We start from the raw sequence: 13,911 nt of genomic DNA, 5'->3' as shown, positions 1-13,911 counted from the left end.
CCTCTCTCTCTGTGTGTGTGTCTCTCTTTCTCTGTCTGTCTGTCTGTCTGTCTGTCTGACTGTCTGCCTGTCTGTCTGTCTGTGTCTCTCTCTCTCTTGCTCTCTCTCTCTCTGTCTCTCTCTCTCTCTCTCTCTCTCTCCCCCCCCTCTCTCTCTCTCTCTCTCTCTCTCTCTCTCTCTCTCTCTCTCTCTCTCAGATTACAGTGAGTGTGGCTCAGGGTCGTGTGCGGAGCCCCTCCCCAACGCCCCCCCGCTATAAAAGCTGTGCCTACACCCAGGCCGCGTATGTCACGTCCCCCGATCAAAAGAGGAGGCGCTTTGCTGACCAGGTCCGTGGCCCTGCACCACTGACACCTGTCTGTCTGTCTGTCTGTCTGTCTGTCTTCATGCCTGTACGTCTGTCTGTCTGTCTGTCTGTCTGTCTGTTTGTCTGTCTGTCTCCATGCCTCTCTGTCTGTCTGTCTTCAAGCCTGTCTGTCTGTCTGTCTGTCTCTCTGTCGCCATGCCTCTCTGTCTCTCTGTCTTCATGCCCGTCAGTCTGTTTGTCTCCATGCCTGTCGGCCTGATGGTCCGACGATCTGTCTGTTGCTCTGTCCACCTCACACCATCCTCGACCTGTCTGTCCACCTGTCTTGCTATTTGACAGTCTTTCTGATCATCTGTCTGTGTGGCTGCCAGTCCGTCTGTTAAACAGTACTCCATTGACTGATTTTTACTGAAAAGAAGTGTTGTGAAAAGTTGCGATCTTCATATTGCACGCACGCACACACACACACACAGACCCACCGCTGTCCACTCACAAACATCCTCCACCTTTCCTGCTCCAACTCCTCCACCTCTGGCCTCCACCTCCCCTCCCCCCCCCGGTCCTTCCCCCCCTGTGCCCGGGCCGTTCGTCAGGCGGACGGGTCACCGAGTCTGCTTCTCTGTCTGCTTCCTGCGTCTCTCTCCCTTAGCGCCGCATGTTAGCGCCCCACTGGCGACCGCCGACAACACTCCGCAGAGCGTGTGAGAGTGTGTCCAATGTTTAGCGTACCGGCGGAGTCATGGGGAGGCGGGGGGAGACGGTTCGGGGGGGGAGGGGAAGGAGACAATTTCGGGGGGGGGGGGAAGGATGGGCGAGGTGGATGGGGGAGGATTGATTCTGGACTGTGGCCCTCAGGAGCCGCTAGATGTGGTTTGTGTGTGCGTGATAGGAGGGGAGGGGGCGTGTTGGGGGGGAGAGAGGGCGGGGTCTGCGTTGGGGGGGGGGGGGGGGGGGGGGGGGGTTTGCGGTTGGCGATAGAGAGAGCTTGTCTCTTAGATAAGCCCTGCTGAAGTACTTTCTCCTATAAAAAGCAGTCACCCTGTAGTGGGTCTCTCACATTGCAAGCCCCCCCCCTCCCTACCTGCATCCCCCCTCCCCCTTCTCCTCTCTCCCTCTCAATTAACGGTTCCTTTCAGGGACATTAAACCGGCGTCGGCTATTTTATTTCTTTGCACAGAACGCAGCCCTGGTTCTGGCTCCTTCGGTCGAACACGCACTGCTTTAAACGTGGGGGGGAGTCAGTCCCATCATCTCCGTCTCTTCGTTTCGTTGTTCTCCGATAATATCAGATAACATCAGACAATATCAGAGATGGAGGGATGGTGATGTGTTGAGTGGGGTTATTTTTAGCACTTGGTTTGTTTTCGGAAACACTGTGTTTCTTGACGTGGAGGCTGATTAAAATAGCGCCGGATAGATGATAAGAGAACAGCGCTTGACGCCCATCACGAGCAGGGAGTGGGTTATAAACGCTGCGAATATGTGATCAAACAACAGGAGGGTACATGCAGGGTCCTGCTTTCTAGCCGACGCCTGATACAGGTTTTCACATCATTACCGCAATAAGAGAGGAGAGAGAGACAGAGAGAAATTGGGAGGGAGGGAGAGAGGGAGGGAGGGAGAGAGTGGGGGAAAGAGTTGTTAGTGTCTGGATCATTGGCAGTCACAGGGGGAGCGAGAGATGGAGAGATATATATATGGAGAGAGAGAGAGACATGGAGAGAGAGAGAGAGAGAGAGAGAGAGAGACAGAGACATGGAGAGAGAGAGAGACATGGAGAGAGAGAGAGAGAGAGAGAGAGAGAGAAAGAGACATGGAGAGAGAGAGAGAGAGACAGAAAGAAATGGAGTGAAAGATACATAGAAAGAGAGATGGAGAGAAATAGACATATAAAGAGAGAGAAAGAGAGAGAGGTGGAGAGAGAGAGAAAGGGAGAGATGGATGGAGAGAAAGAGACAATCAGATGGAGAAAGAGAGAGAGAGAGAGAGAGACAGAGAGAGAGAGAGAGAGAGGGATGGAGAAGAAGATCCAGAGAGAGAGAGAGAAGAGAGAGATGGAGGGCCCTTGAAAAGGCAGCGCTGGTTGTTAAGGTTGGATCGGGTCCAGGGCTACTTGTCAGCAGCAGTAATGGCCTCCGATAACGGCCCTCCCTCTCCCCCACTTCCTATCGCAGCGCTCTCGCTCTCCTCGTGTATATATATATATATATATATATATATATATATATATATATATATATATATATATATATCTTCTGCTCTCACTCTCTCTGTCCACCCATCTGTCAATTTGATCTCCCTGTTGTGTCTTCCATCTCCTGTCTCCTCCCCCCCGGCCTTCTGTCCTCTTGCTCCCTCCGTTCCTCCATCCCTTCCTGATTCATTTTGCTCTTTTCGTTCCCTGTGTTTTTTCATCCCTACCTCCCATCCATTCCTTCTTTCATTCATCCCATTCATGAATTCATGCATGCATTTATCCTTCTTAACCATTCATCCATCCCAACTCTTCCTGTGCCTTCCCCTCTCTCTCTTAAACTCCCTCCATCTCGCTCCCCTTTTTTCATCCATCCCCATTTCCCTCATTCAATCCCATCCCTCTCTCTCTTTCTCTCCCCCCGTCTCTCTCTCACTCTCTCTCTTTCTCTCTCCCATCTCGCTCTCTCCCCCAACCTCACTAACTCTCTCTCTCCCTCTCTTTATGTCTCTCTCACCCTACCTTCCTATCTCTCTCTTCCTCACCTCACATCCTTATCTCTCTCCTCTCTCTCTCCCCCAACCTCTCTCTCTCTCTCTCTCCCTCTCTCCCCACATCCCTCTCCCCCCCCTCTCTCTCTCTCTCTCTCTCTCTCTTCCTCTCTCTCCCCTACCTCCCTATCTCTCTCTCCCTCTCCCCCCACATCCCTCCCCCCTCTCTCTATCTCTCTCTCTCTCTCTCTCTCTCTCTCTCTCCCTCTCGCTCTCACTACCTTTACCTCTCTCTCTCTCTCTCTCTCTCTCTCTCTCTCTCTCTCACTACCTTTACCTCTCTCCCCCCCTCACCTTCCCATCATCCCTCTCCCCCTTCCTCTCCCTCTCCCTCCATGCAGTTCCTGACTCCCAGCCAGGAGGACCTCCAGAGGGGTCTGAGCCCCCTGCCCCCGGGCACGGCCACCCTGGAGGGCTACCAGGCATCGCTGGAAGAGGTACTGCCCCTGGAGGGTGGGGTCCGAGAGCACTTTGATCACACTGATGGAGAAACGCTTACAATGTCTTAAGAAGATTATGATAGGGCCCAGGTTGATATGAGAAGAGATTAGAATAATAATACCAGGTGGTATTACACTGGCTGCTGATCCATGATCACACACTGATTTGACTTCATATGTCACACATTCGATTGGATTATTATTCTTTTTGATTGCCTGATGAAAGTCTTAATGACACTTATTTTGTCGTTGTAGGTACAATGTTATTGTAATGATAGATAGATTGAAGGATGGATGGATAGATTGATGGATGGACGGATGGATGGATGGACGGATGGATACTTTATTAATGTGAATCAGCGAGTATCTCAGAACAACACATAGTAAATGCACGCAATAAAAATAGAAACATGGTAAAAATATGTTTTTATGACATGCAAAAATACAAGATGTTTACATAGAGATGTGATATCAGGGAGGTGTTAATTGAAGAAACTCCCACACTAAGCAATTTTGAATGTAACGCCTTCATTAGGTACCAGACCTGCCTCAGACTGATCTCCAGGAATAGCATAGAGAACATCATTACAATCATCTCTGGCCCGTTCAAAGTCCCTTGGCAGAGTGCTCCCTTAACGCCTAACCCAAAAACACTTAAACAGATTTCCTCTTAACACCCAACTCAAAAACACCCACATAAGAGTTTCAACTAAACGTTTTGACCAAATACACATTTGGGATGAATAATCCCGCCCCCGTATTTGAGTGTTATAAACACACCTAATAATCAGAGTTAGCTAATGTAGCTGGCTCGTCCAGAGCAGCGCTCGGTTAGCTAGGAGGGGGTCATCCCTATGTTCCCCAGGTCCTATGTTCCCCGGGTGCGAAGGGCTAGGGTCAGGTTTAGGGTTAGGGTTAGGGCTAGGGTGAGGGTTAACCCTAAACCTAACCCTAACCCTAACCATAACCAATAGGAGGAGAGCCATTCTAACCGATCACAGGCGAATCAGAGGCGAGAAAGGCGGTACTTGCCCCTACCATCCAACGAAAAAAAGATTTGCTCTCCGGATCCTATGTTCCCCGGTCACATACAAAGCAGGGAACATAGGACCCGGGGAACATAGGTACGCCCCCGCTAGGAGGCTAGGAGGCAAGAGGGGTGTCTGGACCGCATAGGGCCCCCCAGTCGCCCCACCCACCTTTCAGTCACAAGCCGCCGAGCGCTAACCTGCCTCTCCCAGGTGCTGACCTGGCTGCTGTCGGCGGAGGACGGACTCCAGGGCCAGCCCCCCATCTCCACCCAGGTGGAGGAGGTGAAGGAGCAGTTCCACACACACGAGGTAGCTTCCCCCCCCCCCCCCCAAAACACTCTGAACCCCGAATCCATCCTCTTTTTCTCCTTTGTTCTTTCTTTCTTTTCATCGTTCTTTGTCTGTCTTTGTTTCTTTGTTAGTTTTCTGGTTTCGCTCCGTCTTTTTTAGCTTTTTTTGCTTTTTATCATTTTCCTTTCTTTCTTTCTTTCTTTCTTTCTTTCTTTCTTTCTTTCTTTCTTTCTTTCTTTCCTTCCTTTTTCTTCCTTTCTTTTCTTTTTCTTTCTTCTTCCTTTCTTAATTATTGATTAAAAAAATTTAAATAAAATGTCATATTTCTTTTTTTTCTATCTTTCTTAAAATTTCTTTCTTTCATTTTTTAAATCATTTTTTGGTTCTTTATTTTTTCTTTTCTTTCTTTATACCTTTCTGTTATCCTCCTTCCCGCCATTGCTATCCCATGCTCCTATCTGTTCATCCCTTCATCCTCCTAGCCTGCCTGGACCTCTGTTGGTCCGAGACCCTCAGAGGTCCAGAGAGAAATCACAGAGTTCTGTCTTTCAAGGCCCTCGCAGGGTACAAGTCTTTAAGGAAGTTTATGCGTCCGTTTAGGCGTACTCCATTTCAGGAGCCTGAACTTATTAAAAAATGTACAACACATCTTGTAAATATTTAATAGCATGCAAACCACACACGTCTAACACCCACTGGGTTCTTCTGAACGATTGGTGTGATGATTTAGAGATCAGTCTCTGGATAAGCAGCGGTTGGTCGAGCCTGGGGAAAACTCAAACAATTATTTATGTTAGGCAACCAAATAAAAACTTGGTAGACTGAAATCCAGCCAACTCTTTGACCAATCGATTCGTTGATGGGGGAAAATGTTTTACGATTTACTAGAATATTTTCAACAGCCACAGTGCGCGCTACTCTACCTGCTACCTTAAATATCAATGAAGTAGTCGTTTTGTGGAGGAAGTCAGTGGGTTTCAGATCCACTCTTGGTCCGGAGTGCGACTCGGTTACGGTTACGAGAAAGCTTAAATGTAACGCGGGTTGCACACCGGACGAGCCACGGAGCGCGCGTTGCATCGTAGAAAGACCACACACGTCAGAAGATTGTATTTGAAGGCCTTGTTCTGTGTTTGATAGAATGGGTCCCAATGGAAGGCGCTGCAATGCGGGCCAAGGTGCCAATTCTGATACATACACACTCGAAGCCAAACCCAGCGTTTCATACCAAAGTCGTTGGAAAAACGACAACCCAAAAGAGTACTTTTGGGTTGTCGTTTTTAATAAAATGCTGCCACACCGATTTTTGACATGTGTCAATTAGTTTGGAGCAGAGTAAAATTTCATTAAGTTACGAGTTCATTAAACATTCTATCTCAAGTTGGGCGAGTTCTTTTTCAAAGTCTTATAAGTCGAATAGGCTATTATACCATCTGAATAATAAAAGAGAAACTATGGAGCCTCAAATATAATTTTTATTAATAATTAATGTTATTTCTAACAAAATATAGACTTTCACTCATAAATAAAATACATTGGTCTGCATATGTCCCTCCTGCCCTCTCAAACAATGGATTCCGAAGCCTTTTTACCCTTATGAAAGTAACTCAAGCAATTTTCTGACAAATGAGAATTTTCGGTCAAGTGAATATCAACCAACCAATCACACCCTGACATCCCTGCAAGACTTTTGGCCTACGTCATGGTTAGACTGAGCAGTTCTAGTAGGTGGAAAACATGTGCTTTTAGACTGAACATCAATTAATTTGAATAATAACATAATCCTTTTTGGCTCATAGGAGAGACAGCAGCGTGCTCTGTGGTTAAAGTCAGCTAAGCCCCATCTCTGTCATTGTTCCCTGACGACTCACGTTGAGTACTGCCTCTTTAATTCCTTTATCTGGGATCCAGTGAGAGAGATGTGGATTGTGTGTGGGTAATGCATATGGGAGGTATTTATCGGTTTTGTCTCTCGCTCTCTGTCTCTCTGTCTCTCTCTCTCTCTCTCTCTGTCTCTCTCTCTCTCTCTCTCTGTCTCCCTCTCTCTCTCTCTCTCTCTGTCTCTCTCTCTCTCTGTCTCTCTCTCTCTGTCTCTCTGTCTCTCTCTCTCTCTCTCTCTGTCTCTCTCTCTCTCTCGCTCTCTCTCTCTCTCTGTCTCTCTCTCTCTCTCTCTCGCTCTCTCTCTCTCTCTCTGTCTCTGTCACTCTCTCTATCTCTGTCTATCTCTCTCTCTCTCTCTGAGTCTCTCTCTTTCCCTCTCTCTCTCGTTTCCAGGGTTACATGGTCGAGCTGACCTCCCACCAGGGCAGTGTGGGGCGTGTCCTCAGGGCAGGCTCCACCCTCCTGATGGAGGGGCAACTGACCAATGAGGAGGAGACGGAAGTGAGGGAGCAAATGAACCTGCTCAATCAGCGCTGGGAGCACCTGAGAGTGTCCAGCATGGAGAGACAGAGCAGGTAGACGCACACACACACACACACACACACACACAGACACACACACACACACAAAGTAATGCACACAGACATATACACACACACACACACACACACACACACACACACACTAAGTAATGAACACAGACACATACACACACACACACACACACACACACACACACACACATACACACACATACACACACAAAAAGTAATACACACAGACACATACACACACAAATTCACACGCAATACTGACTTTACAGACTAACAATAACATCCCCCAAAACAAATGGGCCTGCGGTGCTGAAGGGGGATTTCGGTTTGCTTTTAACGAGGAGGTTGTTTGCGATTTATAGAAACACACCACCGCAAAACATCATTTAAAATGGCCGTAGTAGCGGAGGATAACAATTATAATAAGGTAACCACTAAAGTCTGGTGCTTGGATCACACAAAACACAAACTAAAGCACTTTTTTTTAACTGTAATCAGGCACAGGGCGAATTGACCGAAAAATTGCTCCGGCAAGTTATTGCAATAAAGCTGTTGGCGCTGTATCTAAACGAGGATAAGGACGGACTGGCATGCACGACCAAACACACACGATAATTGCTCAAACACACAAACAATTAAGAAGGAGACAACATAACCAGGGCACGTTTTTGAACAAGATTAACAGAGCCGCGGAAGAGACTCATGAAAAGGCTTAGAAGAGCGTACTTACTCGAAAGCAGCCAAGCACTGCATGAGAAAAACATCAGCACATCCCTGCTCAGGTGGGCCGCCAGATTGCAGCCACAGAGCTGACACTGGACGATGTTATCGTCCGTGTTAATGTTGTTTTAAAGGCTAATGAAACAAAAGATTAAAGTGTTTCCTTTTGTTTTTTAGCTGCGTGTTCTTCTGCTCTATCTGCTATAACTATTGCGGATGTCCTACCTAGCTGGCCAGATAGTGATTTTCGAACTGCTTTCGGCCAATAGGATTTAAATGTGCTTTTCGTCGCTCCGATGGCTCATCTAGTTGTAAATCGTCATGGTGGGCGCGGAAAGGCTTGAGCGGAATGTATATGTGTGTGGCCACAGCATTTATAGTCACGTTTGGCCTTAGCGTTGCTGGGAAAACATGGTTTGCTCGCTCTGCCTACGGAGCTTTTAAATATTCCGAAGGCTTGCGCAGTTCACCCTCAAAATCTCATCAGGCTCGCTTATGTATTGCCAATTCCTTTGAAATGTTCTATGCATGTTTTCTCAGCACCAAAATGGTGTAGGAAAGGGGCTAACAGATGTTTTTTATGATAAGTATTATCGATTTGTTTATTTTTAATTATGGTTTACAGGGGTTGAGTCGATTGTGGAAGTAGTCGTAGAAAATTGATGTAACCCTAAAAAAATAAATAATGAATAATGGCGAAACACGTGTGCTGCTAAAAAGTAGGCTTTGCACTCCCAAAGTCGACTGAAAGCCTTACAGTTAGCACAGCACCACAGAGTTCATCCCAGGTTCCGTTCAGCTCAACAGGTAGAGCAAGCCATGAACACCTAGCTGAAGTTAGATTCCCACCAGGAGAAACCCATGCTAAGATTGTATGTAGTCACGGCAATGCAAGGCGATTGTTCTCACCGACGAGACATAGAAGGGGTCGCGCAATAGTCGGCCACAGCTCCGTCGCCAATCTCCTGTTTTTATGTTTCTTAGGGGGAGGGACGCTGGGGAAGGCAAACTGTGTCCACAGTGCAGCCGCGGCAGCACCGCTAGCACAGGCTCTTTTCACACAGCAATGAAAGCGACCAGGGGTCCAGGGAGGTTGTACTTTCATCCAGGCGAGCGCATAAAAAAACCTGACAATGAAAGGGAGCCGTGGCCCGTTGGATCAAATCGTGGGAGGCGAGGCGGGGCGTGCGGCTGTCGAAAGCCGCGGGATTTCTGCAAAAGACCTGTTTAGCTTAGATGTGTGGAAATAATTGACATTTTGGACTATCCGACGAAATTGTTGTGGTGGCTGGGAATTTTGATCTCGCTGTGCGGGGCTTTTTCTCAGGCAGTCCGTCAGCTTATTATACAGGTTTTGGCAGTGAAGTTAATAAGATGCCATTCATTCCCAGCACTGTGTCAGTGGCGGCTACCTCCCAGCGATGTTTGCTGTGTACATCGTGTTCCTTTCAGATGGAGAACAACATTTGATGTCTTTTGGAAGGACGATGTTAGGAATGCTATAGGATGACCGACCCAAAAGGGTCACAGTTGGATTCCCAATGTCTAAAGCCTACCTGTCACCATTTAAGTTGCAGAGATGGTCTAACCTGCTCCACAAAGACCTGCATCTGTGTTAACTGCATCTCTTTCATATTGCAGTAAACATAATCTAGGAAAAACCTGAAGGACCAGACGCACGTTACATGCATTTTCAAAATGTTTGTGCTAGAATCATTTAAGGCAGAAACAGTCACCTTAGTGGAAACCAATTTATTCTACCATCCTGCAGTATTATGTGCCATTCATGTGTCCTGTAATAACGAGTGATCCCGACAGCAACCGTTCATGTGCACTGCGTTCGGATTCTAAAAGTTATTCTTCGTCTGTGGTACTGCATATATCACACCAACAGGATTACCGCCACCATCTGTGTGGAACATAGGTTCGGTGTTTGTTGGTGATCATGGAGGCCCCAAGAAATATATTTTTTGTCATTCATGCATAAAAGCAACACCTTGTATGATGGATGATTATTTTATATTTAGTAAAAGTTCTTACCGGTCGAAATCTTTTGCCTTGTGGTGCCTATGTTCATGCACGTCACTAGTAAACAATACGTCAACAACTGGGCAACACTGTTAACATAATCTGGCCCCAGTTGCCAGAAGGAAGTAGAATCATCAGAGCGTCATGAGGCGTCGTTTACGAGAACTTCCCAACATTGTGAAATTGTTTCCCCCATAATTCCCAGCGATCTGAACGGGATATTCGTATTTGCCTTTAATCAATTCAGATTAGCTACCGTTTTGTGCAGTTCAGCCAAATTCATTTAAAAAACAACGGCGGACCCGACAGACCTGTAAAGATCAAATCTCCCAGAAAACAATGTCACATCATAACATGAGGTCAGCTTCTTCCCCCAAACCACAAGACTTAAGAACACTGGACTCTGATCACCACCACCACACCCCTCCCAACCCGCACAAAATAATACTGTACTATGCATATTTGCTGCACATATATTTAACTATTTACAATGTGTATTATTATGTTATCCCTCTCTTGTTACTTTGACTTATTTTTATTTTATTGTGTTTATTTTATCGCACTGTCGAGGAGTGCTTGGAACACTTGGATTTCATTGGCAGCAAGGACGGCTACTGCATGTTTGTCGCGCATTTGACTTAGTAAAGAACTTGAACTTGAACATGATGAAATTCCGGCCGATTGCCCGTCCATATTGTTCGTTCCTCAACGCCTCCTGTCTGCCTCCACGACATCATATCCTGTCTGCCTACAGGCTCCACGAGGTCCTGATGGACCTCCAGCACCAACAGCTGAAGCAGCTCACCGATTGGCTTGACGTGACCGAGGGCCGGATTAAGCGAATGGGGGCCCAGCCTTTGGGGCCGGACCTGGAGGACGTCAAGCACCAGGTGGAGGAACACAAGGTAGGCAGCCCGACGCCCAGCCAGGAACCCTCATGTCTACGACCATCTCTGGGTTCAATGCAGCGGCTCTCGCCCCCTTTCTGGACCTCAACCTCATTTTTAGGTCTCGACATTTTTCAAACATTTTGGTTCATCTGCTTCAACACACACACAATGTAGACCAATCAATATCTGCAAGTAATATCAATATATCAATATCCCAGTGAGTGTGGCTAATGCTGTGGTCCCCGACGATTTTCGGGCCTGTAACCCTATTTTTGCGACCCCGACTTCTTACATTTCCGTGGCTCAGCTTCCACACACGTCGTTTTAACCCCGATCCATACCCGCCCGTGATATCAGTATGTGAGTGAGGGCCTGCACAACGCGGCACACTTCGTTATCATCAGTAGTTTGCCTCCTGGCTATGGGTTTTTAAGGAGGCTGTTCCTATATATACAAGACCTTTATGGGTCCTTTCAAAGCTTTGAAATGATTTCTTTATGAAATATGTACTGTCATGTATTGAATGTTAAGTGAGCAATGACCCAAATGTGCATATCAGGGAAGCCCAAGTGAGCTCCCGACCCCAAAGTTGTGAACCACTGCATCTTTTCTCCTAGCATTATGAAACCAGGTAGAGGATTGGAATTTAGGAAGTGAATTTCATCAGGGTCACTAATCCTCTAATGTATTGCAGATTCCTCTGAAATGTTGTCCTCTGAGTTTTTTCAGCTCCAACATGATGGATGTAAGGAGCTATACAGATGTTCTTAGTGATAAAGATTATCGATATGTTTCTAATTAATTATGCCTTACAAGGGTCCAGTTGTAGTTGAAAATGTATTAAATCTGGACTGTAAATCTATATTAGTTTTAGTAATACTATTGTTGAAATCAATTATTTCACTTTCCAATAATGGCGAAACACCAGAGCTTTTCTCCAGTGGGCTTCAGGGAAAGAAAGCAAATCACTGGCTATAACTGAGGACTCCTAGAAAGGCTTTAGCGACACAAAGGCTTGATTCCCCTGAGTCGGGGGATTAACCTATATAATAACACCTCCCTCGCTCTCTGGTTGAGGTAATGCGTCTGACGTGATGCTAACCTAAACGCGGACCTTGAGTTTCTGTTCACCAGCCCAGGGTTTGGGTCTCTCCTAGGGGGAAATTCGAAAGCCTTGTGGACAAGGTAAATAACCACGAGTGGTCCGAGGTTCTGTGCCGGTTTAACAAGGACTTTTAGGGTTGGTTAAGTGCTGGCGACGTTTCCGTCACTCAGTGGTGTAAAACAGAGCAGAACTACAATAACATTGAGACTAGACTTAAACATGTTTGCGCCTTGAATGGTAATTTTTGTGTTTATATTTTTGAATGGGCTTGTGTGGCTTCAGGGACAGGTTTGAGAGACAGGAGAGCGAGTTGGAAGAGAGAGGGAGTAACATGTCGCATAGCACCTCAGGTCGGAGTTGTACCTGGACAAAGCTTATTGGAGAACATGGTGTTCAATCAGTTATTAAAGTTGGACATTTTCCCTTCTGCTTGACTTTGTTGTTGTAGATTGTGTGCCAATGAGAAAAAGTATGGATACTTCCTTGTTTAAAAAAAAGAAAAAGGGGTTTAATTATTACATCCACATTTACACACTTTGACTGTTTCTGGTCATCGGATGACTCTAATTAGTTTGTAATTCGTTAATGTCCTACATGTAATCGTTTGATTGAACATTTTACTTTCAACAAATTGAACTGAAGTGGGGGAGCTTGATTTATTAGCCGATCGAGATTTGGCAATTAATTAAATCCCCGCTGATGGTAGCTGTGCTGAAAGCCTTTGCCATAGACTTATGATGACTGAGGTGTAAAGGTTTATTCCTTTCACGACTCATTTACATCATTTAGTGTAAAAATAACTTTGCCTTTTTTGTCTGACATTTCACTCGCACACAGCAAACCAATTAGTTCAAACCACAGCCTCTTTCCCATTTTAATTGCCAATTAATGCCGATCTATATATATAGCCTACTATATACAGTATATTTGCTTTTATTATATATAGTGTATAATTATATCTGCTGGGGAATGAAAACAAATGATGACTTAACTTAAAGTTTGTGTGTGTGTTTTCTTGTGTGTGTGTGTGTGTGTGTGTGTGTGTGTGTGTGTGTGTGTGTGTGTGTGTGTGTGTGTGTGTGTGTGTGTGTGTGTGGGTGTGTGTGTGAGAGCAGCTCCTGCAGGAGGACCTGGAGCTGGAACAGGTCAGGGTGAACTCCCTGACCCACATGGTGGTGGTGGTGGATGAGAACAGTGGAGACAGCGCCACCGCTGCCCTGGAGGGGAAACTGCAGGTAAGGACCTCACACATATAGACATAAATAGACACATCTGGATGCACACATACACACACACACACCACACTATTAGACACACTCAAACACCCAGAAACGGATGCCAACATCAGAGTCAGATCTGTGTAAATCAAACAAGCCTTCCTGGAATCCGTCTCTCTGAAAATGGGGTTTCCTTAATTATATTAAAGTAAAAACAGTACCAAGCATATATTCCCTGGCACCATGGGTGTCAATTATTCTTATGGGGAAACGTTCACATCGTGAGCAGTAAATAGAAAGAAAACAAAGGCGAAGGGTAGTGACCATCTTGGAGAGTACAGGATTGGTCATGGCTGAAGTCAGCCATAGCGGGAGAGGCCAAGTTAAACTGCAATACACTGTGGGTGAAATTGAGATGTCTTCAAGGCTGCAAGCAAGGCTGCAAGCAAGGCTGCAAGGCTCCACAACAAAGAAGTCTGACTGACATGGCCTCAATATCAGACTTTGTGGCTTCAGCAGCAATGCAGATGCAAACTTTCTTAACCCCTCTCAGTAAGAGAGACCAAGGAAGGTATCTCTAGGTCCAAGGAGGATGCATACAAATTCTTTTCAATTGACCAAGTTAATACAATTTGTATACGATTGTATATTATAGTTACAATTAATTTTTCTGAGTGTGTGCATGTGTATTGTGTGTATGAA

At 46.1% G+C, this 13,911-nt stretch overlaps 1 protein-coding gene across 1 annotated transcript in view; it reads left to right on the top strand.

Annotated features, from left to right (window-relative positions):
• LOC307075024 (dystrophin-like) overlaps positions 1–13,911 on the top strand; it is a 72,461-nt gene that overhangs the window by 20,156 nt on the left and 38,394 nt on the right. The window contains exons 7-12 of the mRNA XM_079735511.1: positions 198–329; positions 3,394–3,489; positions 4,734–4,832; positions 7,089–7,270; positions 10,752–10,902; positions 13,108–13,227. Coding sequence (XP_079591637.1) covers positions 198–329; positions 3,394–3,489; positions 4,734–4,832; positions 7,089–7,270; positions 10,752–10,902; positions 13,108–13,227 — 780 coding nt within the window. The remainder of the gene's footprint in view (positions 1–197; positions 330–3,393; positions 3,490–4,733; positions 4,833–7,088; positions 7,271–10,751; positions 10,903–13,107; positions 13,228–13,911) is intronic.

Source organism: Pollachius pollachius, assembly GCF_949987615.1.
Source record: "Pollachius pollachius genome assembly, chromosome: 4".
NCBI lineage: Eukaryota > Metazoa > Chordata > Actinopteri > Gadiformes > Gadidae > Pollachius > Pollachius pollachius.
Note: the sequence above shows the minus strand (reverse complement) of the source record. Positions and strands in the feature narration are given on the sequence as shown.